We start from the raw sequence: 20,148 nt of genomic DNA on the forward strand, positions 1-20,148 counted from the left end.
ATATATATAAGAATCAGCAGACATACCGATACTAAATAAGTCTAAGCTTACTAAGTTAAAAACAAGGTGAACCGCATCTGGCATAACTTGAATTTCTCAGAGAGATTTTAAAAAAAATTTTTTTTATTTTTTTGTGTCGTGCAGGGCGCGCTCCCGCGTCAAACTTCCAACAACTGTGCGCGCTCCCGAGCGACTGCTGCCTGGCTGGTACTTAACGCCTGGCGTCTCGTCTCTGCTACAGGAGCAGCAAGCAAGCAGGCAGTCAGTCAGTGTGTGTGTGTATGTGAGAGAGTGTGTATGTGTATGTATGTGTGTGTGTGTACACACCGAGCTAACGAATGAAAGACGATAAAGAGGGACCCCCTCTCCACCCGTTATCACCACCTCTGCGCACATCCACCCGGTAAAAGCTGCATCGAGCTGAAGGATATTTCGTCCCGAGGTAAGCGGGTGTGTCTTTTTCCTCTTTCTCTGTGTGTATACAAACATATCTTTATATATATATATGTGTGTGTGTGTGTGTGTGTTGTGAAAAACAACAGTGCTGTGTAGCTGTAGCAGACGTTAGCTTCCTTCGTTAGCGCGGTGCCTGGATTAAAAAAAATAAAAAATAAAATAAATAAAAAAAGAAAAGCGACAGTTTGTTTGTTTGTTTGTTTGTCTGTCGTCTCGGCTCCGGTTAGCACAGTCACCGGACCGTGCACGTTATAAAACGGTTTGTTTGTTTTTATTTTCTGTAGCTAAAGCTACGGTTGGGCTAGGCTAGGCTAGGCTAGGCTAGGCTAGGCTAGCCGAGGCCTTGTAACAGTTAGTGTGCTAAGCTAAGCTAAGCTAAGCTAAGCTACAACCGTCGTCTTGTCTTAGACGAGGCCATTTTTTAAAGAGGGGGGGGGGCAGCTTTGAAAGCAGCAGCAGGTTAGTTCAGGTGAACAGAAACCTTTATTTTTTATGTGTGTGTGTGTAGCTGGCATAACCTGGTTTGTAAGGAAGTGATGAGTAATGTTTACTCAAAGTAACGACAGAGAGAGAGAGACACCGTGACCTGTCTCACAAGAGGGGAGGAGGACGACCTTGTTATTAGCGGGAGGGAGGAGGAGGAGGAGGGGGGGCTTTATTACACGGTCACCGATGAGTGCAGCACACCTGTCAGAAGCTGAAGCTCTCATCACAGTGTGTTGACCTCATGATGAAGTTTATAAGGAAGCCGAGTTTGTGTGTGTTGGATGGTGCTGGTGGTGATTGGGAGAGAGGGAGGAGGAGGGGGGGCTTTATTACACGGTCACCGATGAGTGCAGCACACCTGTCAATGTGCTGTCAGAACTCTTATCACTGAAGGGGTGTAACGATACACTGAAGTCACGACTCGATACGGTTCACGATTATTTTTCTGTTCACGATATGATTTTTTTGAGCTACAGACAAATTATGAGCAAATACAATTTTATTTTTTGTTTGTAGGGAAACTCTCAAACAGTTTGTGTTCTCTTATTTAGAAAAAAAAAAAGTGCAACTTGCATCTTAAACAACAAAACACATGACATATATCTCCTTTCTGTAGAAACTATCTCATAGTAAACGTGGCGTGACGTTACTTTGGTGGCTGATATGCTGCTGCATGTTGCTCGTGTTGCCGCTATATGTTGCAGTGTCTTGCAATATTTACATGCTGTTTTTTTGGTTTTGTCTGTCCGTTTCTCACCGGTTGTATTTGTGCATATAGGGAATTCAAAATGCCTCCACACAGGTGATTTCAAACTGCTTGGTGCATCCTTCGCCATGTCTTCCCTCGTTCTGTGCTCCGTACTCACGTGACTTGACGTCTGACGTTGAACAAATGAATCACCAACCAGTGACTTTTTTTTTTAAGATAACCTAAGAAAAAGAAGAACCTACTTCTCTCACATTCACGAAGAATCGCGACTCATTTTGATGCGATTCGTCACGATGCATCGTTACATCCCTTTATTACACGGTCGCCGATGAGTGCAGCACACCTGTCAATGTGCTGTCAGAGGCTAAACTCTTATCACTGAGGGGATGCAACGATACACTGAACTCACGACTCGATACGTTACACGATTTTTTATTTTTGTTCACGATACGATTTTTTTTTGAGCTACAGACAAATTATGAGCAAATAAAATTATATTTTTTATTTGTAGGGAAACTCTCAAACAGTTTGTGTTCTCTTATTTAGAAAAAAAAAAAGTGCAACTTGCATCTTAAACAACAAAACACATGACATATATCTCCTTTCTTTAGAAACTATCTCGCAGTAAACGTGGCGTAACGTTACTTTGGCGGCTGATATGCTGCTGCATGTTGCTCGTGTTGCCGCTGCATGTTGCTCGCGTTGCTGCTGCATGTTGCTCGTGTTGCCGCTATATGTTGCAGTCTCTTGCAATATTTACATGCTGTTTTTTTGGTTTTGTCTGTCCCATTTCTCACCGGTTGTATTTGTGCATATAGGGAATCCAAAATGCCGCCACACAGGTGATTTCAAACTGCTCGGTGCATCCTCTGTTTTCTACCGTCGCCATGTCTTCCCTCGTTCTGTGCTCCGTACTGACGTGACTTTGACGTCTGACGTTGAACAAATGAATCACCAACCAGTGACTTTTTTTAAGATAACCTAAGAAAAAGAACATATCCGACTTCTCTCGCATTCGCGAGGAATCACGACTCATTTTAATCGTGTCACGATGCATCGTTACATCCCTTTATTACACGGTCGCCGATGAGTGCAGCACACCAGTCGATGTGCTGTCAGAGGCTGAACTCTTTTCACAGTGTGTGACCTCATGATGAAGTTTATAAGGAAGCCTCATTAACGCGCACTCCTGATGGATCCACACTGGGAGGTAATGAACTCTGCATGAATGACAGCTGTCCCAGAGCATCATAATAACTCTCTCATGCACAAATGGACACGGAGCCGTGCGCTATGTTAAGTTTGCAAGCTACAGTCAGAAATATAGAATTTAAAAATACTTTATCTGTCTTAAAGCTGAATGTTTCCGCGAGTGGGAGGCACGTAGGCGAGGACGCCGCTCTTTTTATTATTGTGTTAAAGTGGTCAGACGACGTGCAGCCAAGCCGGTTTGCTGATGTTTTGAATGTGACTGTGTGTGACCAACCTCGAACACTCAGCAAGTAAAAGCCACACACACACACACACACACACACGGTCTGACATCACATTTGTGGTAGTGGCGCGTACGGATGTGTCAGGTATTTGCTGACTGATTTTTGGATGCTGGTGAACGCTTGTTTACATAAATCCATAGACGCTGTGCTCACATAAAGAAGACCAATGAGACCGTGCAGCAGCTCTGAGTCAGGACAGGGAGGACGACAAACTCTTGACAGTCTGATCTGATTCTCTGCTGCACTGATAACTTCACGTTCTGATATCGTCACTTTTGACTCCATTTGCACTAAACGCTGTGACTGTCACTCAGCGTCCACAGCCTCCGATAACCTGTCTACCTGTTATCGAGGCTTCCTCCGGGAGGAACCTTCATTTCTCCTCCTGACGGCACAAAAACTCTACTTTTAATCATGATTAACCTTCATTTGATTATTGTTTATTGGATTTCAGACAGCGTGTTGAATATTGAGGCCTTTCTAATGTTTTGAAGTGCGTCGAAGGACGTTAATTCAGTCTTGTGACTTGGAAGTCTCGCACAGCATTTTGCGGTTTGATTTACAAAAGACAGACGGACGGAAAAATGCTACATTCGCGGATCAAAAGCAAGAATCTAAAAGCCGCATATCTGTTTGAAAATATTGTTTATTTCGCTAGATATTGCAGCACAGTTATTGGAGTCTTTGTAGTTTTATTTCAAGGTCTGCTATCTCTTGATAAGTGCTCTTATGTTTCTACTTTTGCTGCCTCTGAAGAGATCGTCCAAGTCTGGAGCAGCTCCGCCTGAAGCTAAAGGGGGTTTCTGGCTGTTTGATTAACTACAGTGAGATGACACAGCAGTCATCAGTCTGCTCGGCAGCAGGCGCTCCTGACCTCTTTGGATGATTTGCACCACCTAATTCTAAATGTATGGCAGCTATGAGAGTGGCATTGATTAGGAGAGACGATGTCCCATTTGTTGGTGATGGATGTTGAAATATTTGTTTAATTTCAGGCTCCAGACATCACACATTTACAACCCAGTACAAGATGTGATGGTAGGAATGCATCCAGACAAAAGCCTGGCCTCCAGACGCGAATGGAAACGTTCCCGACCACAAAATCCTCGTGGAACCTTTTTTTTAGTTTCCTATAAAGCATGTGTATCATCACCGGTCAGACCTCTGCTCGAGTTCAGGCCCTAAAACTTTGACGAGGTGAATCAGGGGTTGTCGATCAGGTCAGCCTGCACATGCCTGCACGGCGCTGAGATCAGGTCTGATTAGCCAACATAAAAAAAACCGCACACAAATCGACTTGTTGTTCTGCGCTCAGTGCAGCGTTTGTTTGTCTGTGACACAGCAGCCGAGATGAACTCGCTCCGACCCGAAGGCTTTTCCGTAGCTTTTAGAGAGGCTTAGTACTTTAAGTAATGTAGCCGCCGGGATGGTTTTCATATGCGGACGGATGCCGACGGATGCCAAGACGACGGAGATTTATGTTGGAGATAGGAAAGAGCTCGTCCTCGTGAAATCCACACATGTGCTTAAACACAAGAAAAGGAAGAAATAATAATTCAGCAGCTTGTTTGCAGTAACTGTTCGCAAAGATCGGCCGTGTTTGTTAGATCTCCTCTGCGTGTAGGGTTTGAGGTATCGTAGTACGACAGCTCTTTTTTTTTTTAAATCATATATTCATTACAGTATTTGTTTACGCACATCGGCAGCGTGCCGAATTTCCACCTGTTCTCACGTTCCTCTACATTTTGAATTTCCCTCGACACGGAGTAGCAACGTGCTACTCGCACCTGACCTTGTTGTTGTTGTTGTTGTTTTCGTAAACGGTGTGAAAATGTTTTCCACTGCCGCCACCTAACATGTGCTGTGAGGATTATGTAACCGTGTGTAGTGACAGGTAACAGCGGCACATGTTTACTTGTTTACCTTTTGCACCGTAATATATATGTCCGCCGTAGAGAAGAAACTCAAGCCGGTCATGTGACGACTGGCTCTAGTAATGAGTGCTAACCTGGTGTAGGAGGTTTTTTACGGGTTGTTAACTTCTTCATAAGACTGACAGTAAAAAAAAAAGCTTTCTGTTTCTGAGCACAGAGACAACACCCTAAACTTTTGAACAGTCTGTTTAAGTTTCTTTCTTTCTTTTTACTTTTAAAGGTCCAGTGTGTACGGAGTGTTTATGAGCAGGACAGTGCGTCCTCTTCCATGGAGTCATGTTGAACCGGAGTTTTTCTTTTTGTGCAGGTCAACAGTTGCCGTGTGGCTTAACTTTTGTCAGACTGATTACTCTCTTTCCTGGAAAACACTGCAGACATGGGATGCACACACACACACACACACGCAATCCTGGAAATTTGCTGCAAATTTGTTTAATCAACCTCAACATGACACCGTCGTCATTATACAAAAAGCTTGGTTTCATTTGTCTCATATTTGAATTGAACGTTGTGCACTGTGTGTGTGTCTCTTGTGCTGCTGTCTTGCTGTTACTGCGTGTGTCCAGTGTCACGTGGCATAACACGAGAGTTTGTCGCGTCTAACGTGACATTCCTGGACAGGTTTTAAGCCTAATTACAATGAAGGTTGTCAACACAATAACCCTTAAGTGTTCTTCCTCATACACTTTATCCGTGATATCACTTCTATAGGTTCACGTTATGAAATTATGTGCATGTCTTTGTGTTTGTCATTTCAGTGTGATCTGCCCGTGGATATTGTACTCTAAATATTATTAATAAGAAGAAACCACACCGGGCGCGCCTCTGTCACGTCACGGCTGCAAAGCTGTTTCGGTCAGTCGTCCACGCAACCTTAAACCCCATTGGACTTTGTCTACTTGCTCAGATTTGGTCATTTTCTCATTTTCATAGGTGCTTGAAGAGATGTAAATATGCTCCGCCGTTTGATTTGGTAGTCTGTTTTCACGACTGGCAGCTAGGGCTGCCACGATTAGTCGATTAGTCACGATTATGTCGACGAACAAAATTGTTTTGTTTTTTTGTTGTTGTTTTTTTACTTTGCTTTTCTCTCGAAACTGCGGCTGCAACTTCCACTGCCGCGTCTGCCTTTCTGTCCCACACACACACCTGTGCACATGCGCAGTAGTGGTAATCTGCGTCAGGCCTGACTGTACCGTAAATGATACCATAACACAGACCCTCCAGGAATTCGATGTTGCGATTTGCAACGTCAACGCAACTTCAGTGAATCCCAGTGAATTCAGGGCGGTGTTGTAATTTTAACCAATCACCGCGATTTTTCCGCAACTTCCGTGCAGTTTGCCCGGGGGATTCGACTCGGCGGGTCAGGGACGGCCGCACGGTGCGGGAGGATCCCCTCGTGGGACCTGGCCCCCGCCGGGCGCATTTCCTCCTCTGGGTCGGCTTGGAAAGGCTCGAGGGCGAAGGTGTTTACAGCGGACCTCGCCGTTTCCCGGGGCCGTGGACTCTCATTAAAGGGTTAATGAGCTATCATCTTAATTGTTTTTATTTTCAGTTAGCTCATACTTCAAGCTGAAACCTAATGATCTGATCAGCTGCATGCTGGTGCGATAAGCTCTATGTTTTACAGTCAATGTACGTATGATCCGATTAGTCGACTAATCGAAAAGATAATCGGTGATTAGTCGACTATCAAAATAATCGTTTGTGGCAGCGGACATTGAGCGCGTCGCATCCGTGTCCGGTGGAATTTGGCGGTAATACCAAATTCAAAACAATTCATTGTTACAGTTCAGAACTCTCAGGTGAATGAGCGTTTTTAGTGGAAACTAGAAGTGTAGTTACTGATTGCAACCCTCTCTCTCCACACTGTAGGAGAAACTACGGTGGCTGCAGAAGACTCTACCGAGAGCTAACAAAAACATAACGATTGTTATTTTCAGGCGATTATACACTCATGAAAACATAGTTATGCGTAATATATTCCATTTCTGTCATGTTCTGTGAATGGAGCCTTCTTAAATCGCACACACTGGATTTTTTTTTTAAGGTGTACGTTATGTTTCCTCGACACAGTTCTCCTCAGCTTATCCTTAGTGGCGAACTTCACGTAATTTTAAGCTCCGCGATTGCATGTTCCTCCCTTGGGAGCAGCTGTTAACACATACCTGCACGTTTTTATGTACACAAGCTCGTACCTTCGACTCTTTAATCACGCAAACAAACACAGTTCTTCAGATTTTCAACCGTGAGTCACGTCACATCTGTGGGAAAACGAACGGGACTTTTTTACTTCCAGAAATAACTCGTCCCACTGCACGGACGCTATCGGTGCTCTCAGGCAATATTTAATCTATCAAGAGGTGGGTGAGCTGACGTGTGTGTGTGTGTGTGTGTGTGTGTGTGTGTGTGTGTGTGTTGATGACTTCTGCTTTTTTTACGGGCCTGGCACAACATCAGCAGCACATGTCCAGTGAATAGAGCTCAGCTCTTCATCACAAGAATGACAGCTGTTCCTGCCGGCCTGATGCACGACTGGTGTGTGTGTGTGTGTGTGTGTGTGTGTGTGTGTGACTCATTGGCTCTGTAACACTGAGGTAATTCTAGATCTGTTACTAATGCCAAAGGGAGTCCCTGCTTGCTTTACCGCTCTCTTTGTGTCTGTGTGTTTGTGTTTGTGTACGCATGATGCACATCTATGTCTGCGTGTTAAAACATTAAGATGTGAGGCTTTCTCTGTGTGTGTGTGTGTGTGTGTGTGGTTTTATTTAGTCTCTGCCCTGATATCCCAGCTTTGTGTGGCTTCTCCATGGTAACGAGCTGCTAAGCTGCACTGTTACTCAGTTGTTTGTTTTTTTCCTGCTGTGGAAAAGGGGTGATTGCCAAAGTAAGAAGAAAGTTACAACATTACCCCGTAAAGGAAATGTTGTTGTTGTTGTTTTTGTTTGACTGATTAAATTTGGGGCCAGGTCTGGCTGCTACAAAGAGTTCCTGTAATATTCCAGCTTTACTTTTCTAAAGCTAAAAACGTAAGAAAACACAGCTCTGTGTGCCAGGAGTGTGTGCGCAACTTGAGTACAGCCAGTGAGGGAATTGTCATTTATCTAGTTCACCAAGCCTCCGGTCTGCATCTGCTGCTCTTAAAGAAGGACTGATCTATAGCTGATCCTTAAAACAGACCCGTTCCCGTCGAGTACTTTACGAACTAACCCTAAGACCCGAACCAAAACCCATCGGAGCGAGAAGCGCACCTGAACCCGAATCCAGAACAGTGGATTGTTTTTAAGAGTGCTTCCTCTGTTACCTTATCTAGCTCTGAGCCAGATGGGAGTACCTCCTCATTAAAAGTGAATTGGCTCCCAACTAGTACATTCAGAACTTCCATTGGCTCGCTTGCTTGCTCGCTGCATTACGCAGCCGCCTAACCTCTTTTCTCTTCAGGAACGGCAACGTTGATTTACTTTCCCCTTGCGGTGATGCCTATATACAGTCATGGCCAAAAATACACACAGAGATGTTGCAAATACTTTGGTATTCTCATGTTTATTTCTTTTGCTTGCATTGGAACGACACAAAAATATTGGCAGATATTATAAGTGTGTAATTATTGGTAGCACACCTGAACTTCCTGTAACCATCAGTGAGTTTCTTGCACCTCTGTCCTGGAGTTTTGGACCCGTCTTCTTTTGCCAACTGCTCCAGATCTTTCAGATTTCATGGGTTTCTTCGTCCACAGACACTCTCTGGGATTTTTTTTGGTGCTTTTTTTTAAAGGATTCTTTGGGTCATTGTTCTGCCGTAAGACCCATGACCCAGCTTTCTGACACTGGTCCCAAGAATTCTTTGGTAGCCCTTTTTTTTAGATTAGCCCCAAAACATCAGTGAACCTCCTCCGTGTTTGACTGCAGGGGCCGTGTTCGTTTTCTTTGAAGGCCTCGGTTTATTTTATGAAAACAGAGGAATGATGTGCTTCACCCAAAAAGCTCTATTTTAGTTTGATCAGGACGTTCTCCCAGAAGGATTTTGGTATCCTCGGGTAAGTCTTTGGCAAACTCCAATCTGACTTTTTGGGTCCGCTGCCTTCAAAGAAAAGAACACGTAATACGCACACTATCCGAGACTTCTTTGTGTTGCTCCAACGCAAACAGAAGAAATAAACATGAGAACACCAAAGCATTTTTTTGGGGGGTGGGGATAAAACATTTTGTGCCATAAACACAGGGGTGACCGTAAAACAGTAAAACACCTTTTCATGCATTCTTCTAGTGAAATCTCACCGAGCGTGATAATCAGATCTGTGATATTTCTGGGAGCTCGTGAGTAGATCTATTTCTTTGCTTTTATTTTGGCCTTGCTTCGGCGGCTCCTTCTCGCCGGACCCTGACTGGGATTGACAGCAGGACTCGTTTCATACAGACTCGGGCTTGTGCTCCATTCTCTCGTAGCGTGTTTTACAACCTCCCCACCACGGCGTGCTTTTCACGTCTCCGACTCGCCTGTCTTTCTGTTTCTTTGACTCCTTTTTTTTGGATTTCGGTTCAGCGACATGATAAATTTCAGACATTTGCATCGCTAAAGCGAGCGTAAGATCTAAATAATCTCTCTCTTCCCCTTTGTAAACCCCTGGCTGTAGGTGATGAAGTGTTTGGGTCTCTGGTGGCGAACTGCTGCCTGTTCCAGATGGCTCATTGTTGTATCTGCCGCCCTGCCCCTTTAATAACACACTTTTGGCATTGGCTAGTGTCACTAGTGCTGTTTTATAGCTCACATTGTGTTCGTGTGTGTGTGTGTCACAGTGGGGTTTTTCTTTGTGCCGCTCAATTTCTCACTGCATTATGTTCATATTGTGTGGCGATAATGTGAACAGATGTAGTGTAACGGCACATCTGAAGGTGCTTTCATGCCGCCGGTTCAGACATCGTGAGTGTCTGTTCCAGATGGGGACGCAGAGCTGGAATGATTAGTCGATTGATTGATGAGTCGAAAGCCATTTTTCACGTGAGACCGCCAACAATTTTTTCACTTTCATTGTCTTTTTAAATGTGGATTTTTATGACGAATGCGAGTCAAATTTGATTTGTATGGCCCTAAATCACAATTTGAAATGGCGAAGTGTGCAAAACAAACCAACAAAGTCACATTATATACACACTTTGATGACAGTCTTGTGATTGAACATCAGCCATACGGCTTCCTCGCCGCCGCTGGAAGAGGACAGGACGTGGAATAGACTCAAAACAAGAGTGTGAATCCTGAAGGACTTTGAAGAAGACAGTCTGGTCCCCCACGTTTAGTCATTGCGGGTCTACTGCCACCCTCCGCAGCCGCGGGCTACGTCTTTGGTGGGCTCTTATTTCCGCAAGCTTCGTGTTCGGTGGGTGTGCTGCTGTCGTAGCAGGTGTTTCAGGAAGTTTGAGGTCACCACCTGCACACGGTTCACACTTCACAACAAGGTATTATGTTATTTCCAGCTAGCTTGTCGCTTGTAAGGGGTGGTAAGGTTGTAATAGGTTACTTTTGAGGGGTTGCTGGTAACTTGTTGTGCCACCTGTTACTGATAGCACCAGCATTATTGCTACTGCACTGCCCAGGAGTGCACACAGATGCAAAGTGAGGAGAGGAACAAGAGAAGCTTGAGCCTCCTGGAGGACGATGATCCTGATCCAGACGTCTAGAGGAACCTGAGTTCCTTCTGGTCCGGGTTGTCTCTGTGCTGGGTCAGGTCCGGCACTAGGAGGAGGACGGAGGGAAAGGATGAAGAGAAGCACGAAGCTTTGCAGGGAAACAAACGAGTTTTACTTCGCGTCAGCAGGACCGACGTGGACCAGATCCGTGATGATGAATGGAAAAACACCTTTTCAAGCCCAGCTCGATGCCACACAGGAGGGTCTTCACATACGTGTGTGGATCTTCTAAGAAAGCCGGCGCTGTGGTCGGCAGCGCGAGCAGCTGTGATGACAAAAAGTTTGTGCGAGTCGTCCACAGAGCAACACAAACTTAGTCTGAGAGCAAAGCGGCGGCGTCAGCCTGTTTTTAAACTCGTTCTTTTGTTTTTATTTCACTGTCGATCGGCCCAAAATGTTTTTATTTTTTTATTTTGAAGCGCTTCATGTGAACTGGGCCAACGTCTCTCTCTCTCTCTCCTTTTTCCTGTGTTGCACTAAGCTCAGCTATCACTTTCTCTCCTGCTGACAGACACATTCTGGCTCGCAGTCATATTTTGGTTTCACTTGGACTTCTTTTCCTGGCTGGCTCAGTTTTATATGTGTGTGTGTTTGGAAAAGGGAGCGGGAGCCAGGGTGTGTGCAGTAGTGAGTCTGTCTTTACATAGCCAGGCTTGATTGTAGACAGCAACACGTTAACGTTTGAGGGTTGCAGTCCTGATTTTTTTATATTATTTTAAGAAGTGCGTCACGTTGTTTTCTGCAGTTCTTTGGACAAATCTGTAATTTGGCAAGAACTCTGAACTTAAACCAAACTCCCCCCAAGAGGTTTAGGTTAACAAATTTCTCAAATTTAGCGGTGTGAGGTTACACAGTGTGATGCGTACACTTACTGCGGTGTGAGGGGGAGGTCGCAAGAATGAAAAAAGAAGAAGAGGAGGAGGAGGAGGAGGCAGAAAGTGAGGTATGGTGTCAATGAGGGCAGCTGCTGGTACAGCCTGCAGCCAGACAAGGCTGAAATTTGAGACTTGCACAACCACAGAGCTGGATGGAAGGAGGGAGGGGGCAGAGAGAGAGAGAGAGAGAAACACAAGTGGGAGAAAGAGGGAGGGAGAGAGAGAATGTCCATCGAGGAAAAAGAAGGCAAAGTATGCAGGCTGGAGCCTCGAGGCAGAGCGAGCATGCAGGGAAACGTAGTGAGAGAGAGAGATAGTGACGTGATGGATGAAGTGTAGCAGGGAGGGCGAATAAAATTAGTAACAATCAAGTCAGAGTGTGTGTGAAAAGACTAATGTGTGTGTGTGTGTGTGTGTGGACAAGAAGGGTTTATGTGTTTTGGTTAGGGAGCTACCAAGAGAGAAAAGGGGAAGGGTGTGTGTGTGTGTGAGCATGCTCCGTTCGGACTGACATTGGATGCCGGCTTTAGCTTCGTGCACAAACACACCCAGCAGCAGCAGCAGCAGCAGCAGTGACCACCTACCGCACACGCCAAGGGACAGAAAGAACATGGCTTAGAGGGAACAGTCGCAGAAAAAGAGAGAGAGACTTTGTTTGGGACTTTCCCTTTTTGTTTCCCCCTCCCTCTCTCTCTCGCTAGCTACAGCCGACCTCCACTTCCACCAGGAAACCGAGAGAGAGAGAGAGAGCCGGGCTTTGTTTTCCAATCGACAAAGGATTATCCCTCCAGCAAGCACACGAGATTTGTTTTTCATAGAAACCAGTCGTCTGTTTTTTTATCCGTGGGAATTGTTCCACGAACCTGCAATTCTAAAGGAAGTTGGACCTAAGCAGCGGCCCAAAAAAACGTCCACGAAGGTCCGGCACCGGGAAAAACAAAGGTGGAACTTGCAGAGGGATAATTAGCCCGCGTTGGAGGCGATCTACAGTGACTTTGCTAAGCTGTCTCGTGTTGCTTTTAGTCCCCAGTGGCTGACTGGGAGCAGCCAGGGAGTGGCAGATTTGACCACACACTGACAGACCGTCGACTAAATCTGAGTTTGGCTGCCTGTGCTGCAGCGTAAGCACACACGGTAACCTGTTCCTTTAAGTCGGTCCCTGCACCCCTCATGAGCTCACGCCGGCTAAATGGGGGACCAGGAGGGAAAAAGTGTGTTCCTGTGTTTTGCAGTGTGTTTAGTGCAGCAGCAGCAGCAACAGTGTGTGGTTTCCATGGAAAACGCCAGAGAAACATGGAGCGGAGGGGCTGCGTGATCGCTCTACCCCTATGTCTCTGGTCCAAGTGAAATCGAAGCCGGCTTGCCTAGCGTTGCAAGCTCCGCCCTGGAACTCCTTGTTCAGACTCTTCTCATGTGTAGCCGCGAGGAACGTGCACAGGACTAAAGGTGAATCAACTTTTAAAGCAACTTTTTTTACGTTACACGCAAGAGCCTCCTCTCAGCTGCAGCTGGGGTGTTTGTAAAACGTTGTAAATTCCTGTGACGGGGCCGGCTGCAGCTCTGCTGCGCGTGTCAGGTTGATAAATGAATAGTGTGTGTGTGTGTGTGTGTGTGTGTGTGTGTGTGTGTGTGCAGGGAGCTCGTCTAGCAAAAGTAGTGTATGTTGAATAGCTTGTGTGGGTGAATACAGAAGACTCTTTCTGAGCGAGCGTGCCTGTGTGCATTGTGAACACTGTACGCTGTGTGACTGAGAAAAGAGTGGGCCATGAGTTGAGAACAAAGAATGGCATGTTTGTTTCGGCCTCCCCCTCCACTCGTGCTTCTCCCGTCTCTGTCTTGTGTCTTCTTCCATGTCCCCCCATGATCCTCTCTTAAGGTCCCCAATTGTTCGATACACTTCCTCCTTCTCTGTCGGGACTCTCACGTTTCTTGGCTTGTGTAGTCGTCGGTCGTATTCGGCGCTCTCGTCATCCGTCTAGCAGCGCTAAAGGGAAACTGTATGTGGCGGGTTTTGTATGTGATGTTTATGTTTTGTCTCAGGCAAGTTGGCGCCTGCTGCGGGATAACTCGGAGGACTTCAATGTCCACATTCCTCCAAGCAAGCGTTTTGTTTAGGTAAATGCTGTAGATGTGCAGAAAATGGGATATGGAAGCGTTTCAATCAGCAGAAATGTGGATGCGTCTGACTTTCCCTCACGGACAGACGGGCGCTTTAATGCGCGTTGATCCATTAGCCCAACGGTAGCTACGTTCACATGCACTCTTTAATCCAATCCTCCAATTACGTGAAGTTTATGTGGCGCTCGCTGTAATCGTTCTTCCCGTTCATAGAGGCCATAAAGAAGATCCCTAATGCACTCTGAGTGTGTGAGTGATGGTAGAAATCCACATTGAGCAGAAAAAAGTTCATCAGGACGTCCATCAAACACGGAAGCAAGTCGCCCTGTGTTTCTCTGAGAGAGGATATCCACTTGACTGCAGAGGCCTCTTTTGAATACATTCACATGAACAGGAGAAGTTCGAACACCAGACAAAACTCTGAGGCGTTATTCATGTAAGACAGACTTCCGTTGTGTTCTCTGTTTGACACCGACTGCACGGGAAACACGAATGACGCGATATGTAAGCTGGAGTCGCGTGTTCCCGCCAATATGATTGGGAGCTGCGGGAGTTGATTGGCTGCCATGCAAGGTGCCAACTGCTCATCGTTCATACACGTTCACAGCTATACGATGACACTTGACCTGCAGAACCGCCGATCATCTGATGAGTGGACGACCTCCTGCCCCACAGCTGGGTTAGCTGTATTCTGATGGTTTCCAATGTTAGATTAGTATGAAAGCAGCTGACGTGGTTCCTCTTATGTCTTGATCGGTTCAAGCATCCCAGTAAGTTGTAAGCAAAAAACATTTATCCTCTAATGTTGTTGGGATCCAATGTTCATTAGCCAAAGACCTAATGTTGACCCACAATTCAGTGCTTGGAAGAAGATTCAAGAATATTTTGAGCAGTACGAAGCCGAGGTGTTGCTTTCTGATACTGTCAGAGGGAATCTGATTTCCTTTATTACATCTGTGAATATTTAATATCAAATGAATGTCTGGGTCCTCCTTTCTCCAATAATCAGAGACGAACTGGATTAATTTGACTTTGTGCTCACATGGTGCACAGTTGTGTGTCGGCCTTTCTGTTTTATATTAGTTTCATTCTAGATATGGCTTGAAAAAAAGATGTTTCTCCATTAAAACCAGACCCTGCTTGTGCTTGAACCACAGTGTTGATAACAATAGAAGAACTGGAGTGAAGCGACCTCCCGGTGCGGCGTCTCTTTGTGTGTGTGTGTGTGTGTTGACGAGCAGTTTGTCCTGCTGAGGTGGAAATCATCTACCTGTTCTCGTACGAAGCTGCTGACTCTGAGCGTGTAATGTTTACACCACCTCGCTGACATCACCGCCTCGACCACATGACTCGACTGTTTGTGTGCGGTCGTTTTTAATCTAAAGCCAGAATCTTAATAACCGAGTCACGGCTTCTTTAAACAAACACAATATTATCTCCTCTGCCGGCCTTGAGCCGTGCAGGTACACGCTGTTTAGAAAACACACGTCTGCAGTGTTGTGCTTTAAAACAGTGTTGCAAGTGGAAAGTCTTGTTGACGGTGTACACACGTCGACATGTTGCGTGTTGGATTAATTGGCTTCCACGTCCAAAACTGTGGACGACGTGTGCCCTTAATACTCCGACTAGATTCTGAAGTTGTGCTGAAGCATTATAAGTGGAGCCAGACTTTATATGTGCCCATAAAAATGTAAATAAACACCTGTTTAAAGCTGCAGATACGGTGTACAACAGACCGAGTGTTTGCAGCTGTAAAGTGAGCGCACGTGCACGTGTGAGCGCTCTGAATGAACAACGTCCTTGATGATGACTTCATACGAAGTGAGCGCTAAGCTTATCAAACTGTGTTGATGATCAGAGTTCAGCCAGCCGGCAGTCACAAATGATTTTTCTTGCATCAGCGTATTCTGATCCCGAGCTGCAGACTTAAACTCTCGGGTGGAGCTTCGTCTAATTTATAAAATATGAATCAACAGTGCCGGGAAAACAGCGTGGAGCCAACACGGCAGCGATCGATGATTTTATTTATTTATTTATTTTAGAAGTCTACGTTGCATTAGCAGCACAGTAAGTGGCTTGAATGCTGAGTGTACGAGACGACCCCTTCTTCTCTTATAGGCAGATAAACGTGCTTCATGTGTGAACTGACTGATGTGTCCTGATAAGTTGTGTTTGATTCCCGGCCGTCGTCTCCTGGAAATCTGAACGTTTGTTTACCTTCTGTGTGTGTGTTTTCTTTTTTCTTTCAGAGGTCCCCACATTTCAAGAGAAGACGAAAGCCTTATTTGGAAATCTTATGGACGAAGGTGAGCGTTGTTACTCTCCTTCCTCTCAGTATTTTCACTGTGTGTGTTTGTTCTGCTCTCCTTGCTGTGCGACATGATGTCTCCGTCTGCTGTCATAACACGTACATGCAGGACTCTGTTCTTAGCTCCATCCACCACCACGTCGCTCCCTCCGTGCCCAATCATTGTTTGTGTCGGCTCTTCCTTCTGTCATCCTCCTCCTCCACCCTTCCCTCCCTCCTCCACCTGCTTCACACGCTGTGTCTCTCTCTCTCTCTCGCTCTGCTTGTTTAGCTGACTCACCCTTTCTGTCTCCTCAGCCTTTTCTGAGCTTGTGGTTTCGCTTCGTTCTCTCTCACACCTTTTTTTGTTGTACGTTTAATCGGGTGGATGTATAATTTTGGTGTAGATGCTCTCTCGGGGAAGTATCATCCTCAATGAGCGGCTGGTTCTTTACTGTAAACTGTGAATAAACACTGTACAAGCCACCTGCTACCAACAAAAAGGTGCCGGGGTCTTGCTTGCTCGTACTTTATCAAGGCAGCGTCGCTTCTCACCCCCGACTAAAACTCACGTGACACCGTGTTTATCCCCCCACTGGCTCTCTTTAGCCGGGCTTGCTGCTACTTGTTGAAGACTTTATGTGCTGGCAACTACCTATTGTAGCTGCTGCTAGCCGGGAAAGATCTGTATCACAAGTAATATTTAAGCCATCATGAAAACAAATCAGCAAGTCCAGCAAGGAGCGTCTGTTCTTACAGCTGTTCTACTGTGTGTGTGCTTTTTGGGGTGTATTTTGTTCCAGCGTTGATTTCTCTCGAAGTAAAGTTTGTTTATCCATCCAGTAAATCTGCCGACTGAGCTGCAGTCAGGAAAAAAGATTCCTACCTGATCTGGTATCGGCTGCGTTGAGTCTTTTTCTTTCACATCATCTGTCATCCGGCTGTTTTTACTCAGGAAGCTTTCACACAAAGCGCCGCCGCAGTCCACCGTGCCGAGTTCGCCCACGGGAAAAGAAGAGCGTGAAATTCCCTCGAGACGCCGACAAGCCCGAAAAGATTACAGAGAGGGCTTTAATAAAATAACCAAACAAAAACACATTGAGGAACATCCAGAAGCTTGGAGCTATTATTATCAAGCATATACATTGGATTTATTTTTTAATAACTTTGATATTGAGCTACGCACCGTGCACCTGTATTACCTAGGAGAATAGACGGATCAGGACTCCGTATTGGCAGATGTTCGATATTAAATGACTCAGATCAGAGCAAAAGAAACTTGATCAGGATTACCCTGAAGGAACGGATCTTCCTTTTCTTACCCTGTGAGTGTTATCGTGGCTCCAGTTCGTCTAGATTGGCACGTTGACACGTGGAAATTTCTCTCTTCCATTGACATATTTGTTTTATTTTATTGTTTTAAAGCACATGCCTGCGCATGAACCTACAGTAATCATTTAAGCGCACGTTATGGGTCAGTTAACTTTAGTATTTCATTTCCCCGTGTTCCAAATGACTAATAGGGACGACAGATTTTGAACTGAGAGATGTAACGCAATCCTTGGACAATTGCACACCCATCTTTGTGCTACTGACTCCTTCATACCGCTACAAGTGTCTGACAGCGCAACCCTAAAGAGAGATTCAATGGTCACTCTATCTTTTCACTCTACCCAAGTAGTCTTGTTCTGTAATCTCCGTGGAGGTGAGGTCAGGAAGAGTTTATTGTGTTGGCGATCTGTGTTATCAAAACCACGGCTGAACATGGAGCCGATTCTGACAGCGTGGATGGCCGTCTGTGTTCACTTGAGCCTGCGCTGTACAGATGAGGAGCTCCATCAAACCGAGGAGTTAACAAGGAGAGAGAGGGAGAGAGATGAGCAACAGGCAGCAGCTGCCGCAAAGCTCTGGAGAGCCGTGGCGCTTTGATCGAATGCCCACAGAGGAGATTTCACAGACAGATTCAAGTGAAAGGTACATGGTAATGTTGACGGACATTTATAATAAGAGTCTGAGCCTCTCGGTCGCAAAGACGGAACAGTTTTCATGAATTCAGAATACTCGATCTGAATTTGTTGAGACAAGTTGGAGAGAGCCGACTGTAGCAACAAAAGAATTCACTTCTGAGGCTCCACTCAAGTCCTTTTTAGACTTTAGAGGTACACTCGGTGCACTGACATGCAAAGAAGTAAGAATCTAACCCGTCTACGGCAAAACGACTCCTTCCCACATACTCTGATCATTTCGTCGTCTTCACGCTGCGTTTACGGAGCTTTGTGACGGTCTGAAGCTGCACTGCGTTGGTTATTTCCAGTCTTGCATGCTAGGTGACTGTGACTGTGACCGTGGCCTTGGCCTAGCTGAATGTCCTCAGCTAATTTTGGTGCCTCTGCTCTCAGTGCTGCTGCTGCTGGTGGTAGCATGTTAGCCAGCAAAGAAGTTCTATTAATAGCCCGCTAAGGCATTATCTCCACCACAGCAGATGTGTTTACAAGCCGACAGGCACAGTTACAGCTAGCTAATACTGTCCCTGGTTAGATCTGGGTTTTTTGTTTTTGTTTTTTTTGCTTCTGCAGCCGGCATGTGCGTGCATGAGGAGCTTTAACCCGACAGATGCACTGGCAGCGCTGCCAGCTACCATGCTGGACGTAAAAGGGAAGCTTAAGTGAGTAGAGATGATGTCGATTTAAAGGTCCGGTGTGTAACTTTTAGAGTGATTTATTTGCATAGATGGAATATACCGTATTTTCTGGACTATAAGCCGCTACTTTTTTCCCCTACGCTTTGAACCATGCGGCTTATACAAAGATGCAGCTTTTCTATTGATTTTTCTTCAGCTGCCAGGGGGCGCTCTAACAGGGAGTGCAAAAACGATACAGACAGGGGAGGTCAGTGCAAAGAAGAACATGCTAGTTTTTATTTAGCACATGCGACTAGGGCTGCCATGATTAGTCGATTAGTCTCGCTTATGTCGACGAACAAAATAGTCATCGCATAGTTTTTTTTACTTTGCTTTTTTCTCGAAACTGCGGCTGCAGCTTCCACTGCCGCGTCTGTAGTAATCGGCGTCAGGCCTGACTGTACCGTAAATGATACCATAACACAGACCCTCCAGGAATTCACAATGTTGCGATTTGCAACTTCAACGCAACTTCAGTGAATCCCCGTGAATTCAGGGCGGTGTTGTAATTTTAACCAATCACCGCGATTCTTCCGCACACGAAGAAGTTCGTATGATGCAGCTTTTAAGTTGAAGGCCATTGATCTGGCTATTCGGAAACAGTCAGTTCAGGTATATAAAGAAACATTTACAGTACAAAATCTTTCTGTGTATCCAGTAAATATCATTTCTTAACCTGGATATCGGCGGCTTATAGTCCGGTGCGGATTGTATATGTAAAATTTTTATTTTGGAAAAAAAACTTGGTGGGTGCGGCTTATATTCAGGTGCGCTCTATAGTCCGGAAAATACGGTAACTATGTTTTCAGTAATATAAACATATTCCCCTTAAAAATTAATCGTTACTTTAAGAATTCGCCTTTTATATCTACGGGTCCTCTCACACGGAGTCGGCCATCTAGTGCCGGCATCTTTGTTCCAGTAGCCTAAAGTTGTACAAAGTGTATCAGAAAAATAAGGTGTCTGCCGGTTCTGGCTAACTGTAATGTGCTTAGTTAGTAGTTTTGAGAAGTTAATTATAGACAAACGGAGAATCACACTTCATCATTTAGTCTGAGAAAAGCAGAGGGAGCGTCAGTCTTTGCCGTAAAAGTAGAGAAAACCTAAAGAAGCAACAGATTAGCTCCGTCCTCTTACGCCAACAAGTGCACCAACACAATGCAGAACAAGGACCGGACAATTGCTATGACATAAACAATTTCCAAGAACCTCGATAGACTCAACAGGCTTCTCGTTCGGTTGTGACGACGACCTCTTTTGGGTCCGTAGCTTTTTTTTTTTTTAATGGTTATCGAGTGAAGACAAAACCTTCAGAGTTGTCAAAGTTCTTTCTAAAAAAAAAAAAGTTTGGATTGCTGATAGAAGCAGCCATCGTCATCGAGTCCTCGTCACGTAAAAAGACGCGTAGCAATATCCAAAC

General features: G+C 45.3%; 1 protein-coding gene across 3 annotated transcripts in view; it reads left to right on the plus strand.

The window, feature by feature from the left end:
• Window positions 1-151: 151 nt before the first annotated feature.
• Window positions 152-20,148, plus strand: part of siah1 (siah E3 ubiquitin protein ligase 1) — a 26,722-nt gene continuing 6,725 nt past the window's right edge. The window contains exons 1-2 of one of the 3 annotated variants that reach the window (XM_019269698.2): window positions 152-450; window positions 16,011-16,067. In XM_019269698.2, coding sequence (XP_019125243.1) covers window positions 16,058-16,067 — 10 coding nt within the window. In that variant the 5' untranslated portion in view covers window positions 152-450; window positions 16,011-16,057. Of the gene's footprint in view, window positions 451-11,566; window positions 13,090-16,010; window positions 16,068-20,148 lie in introns of those variants that run through there. The other 2 variants (XM_010743583.3, XM_019269697.2) reach the window with 2 other exon arrangements.

Source organism: Larimichthys crocea, chromosome XXI, assembly GCF_000972845.2.
Source record: "Larimichthys crocea isolate SSNF chromosome XXI, L_crocea_2.0, whole genome shotgun sequence".
NCBI classification, from domain to species: Eukaryota; Metazoa; Chordata; class Actinopteri; family Sciaenidae; genus Larimichthys; species Larimichthys crocea.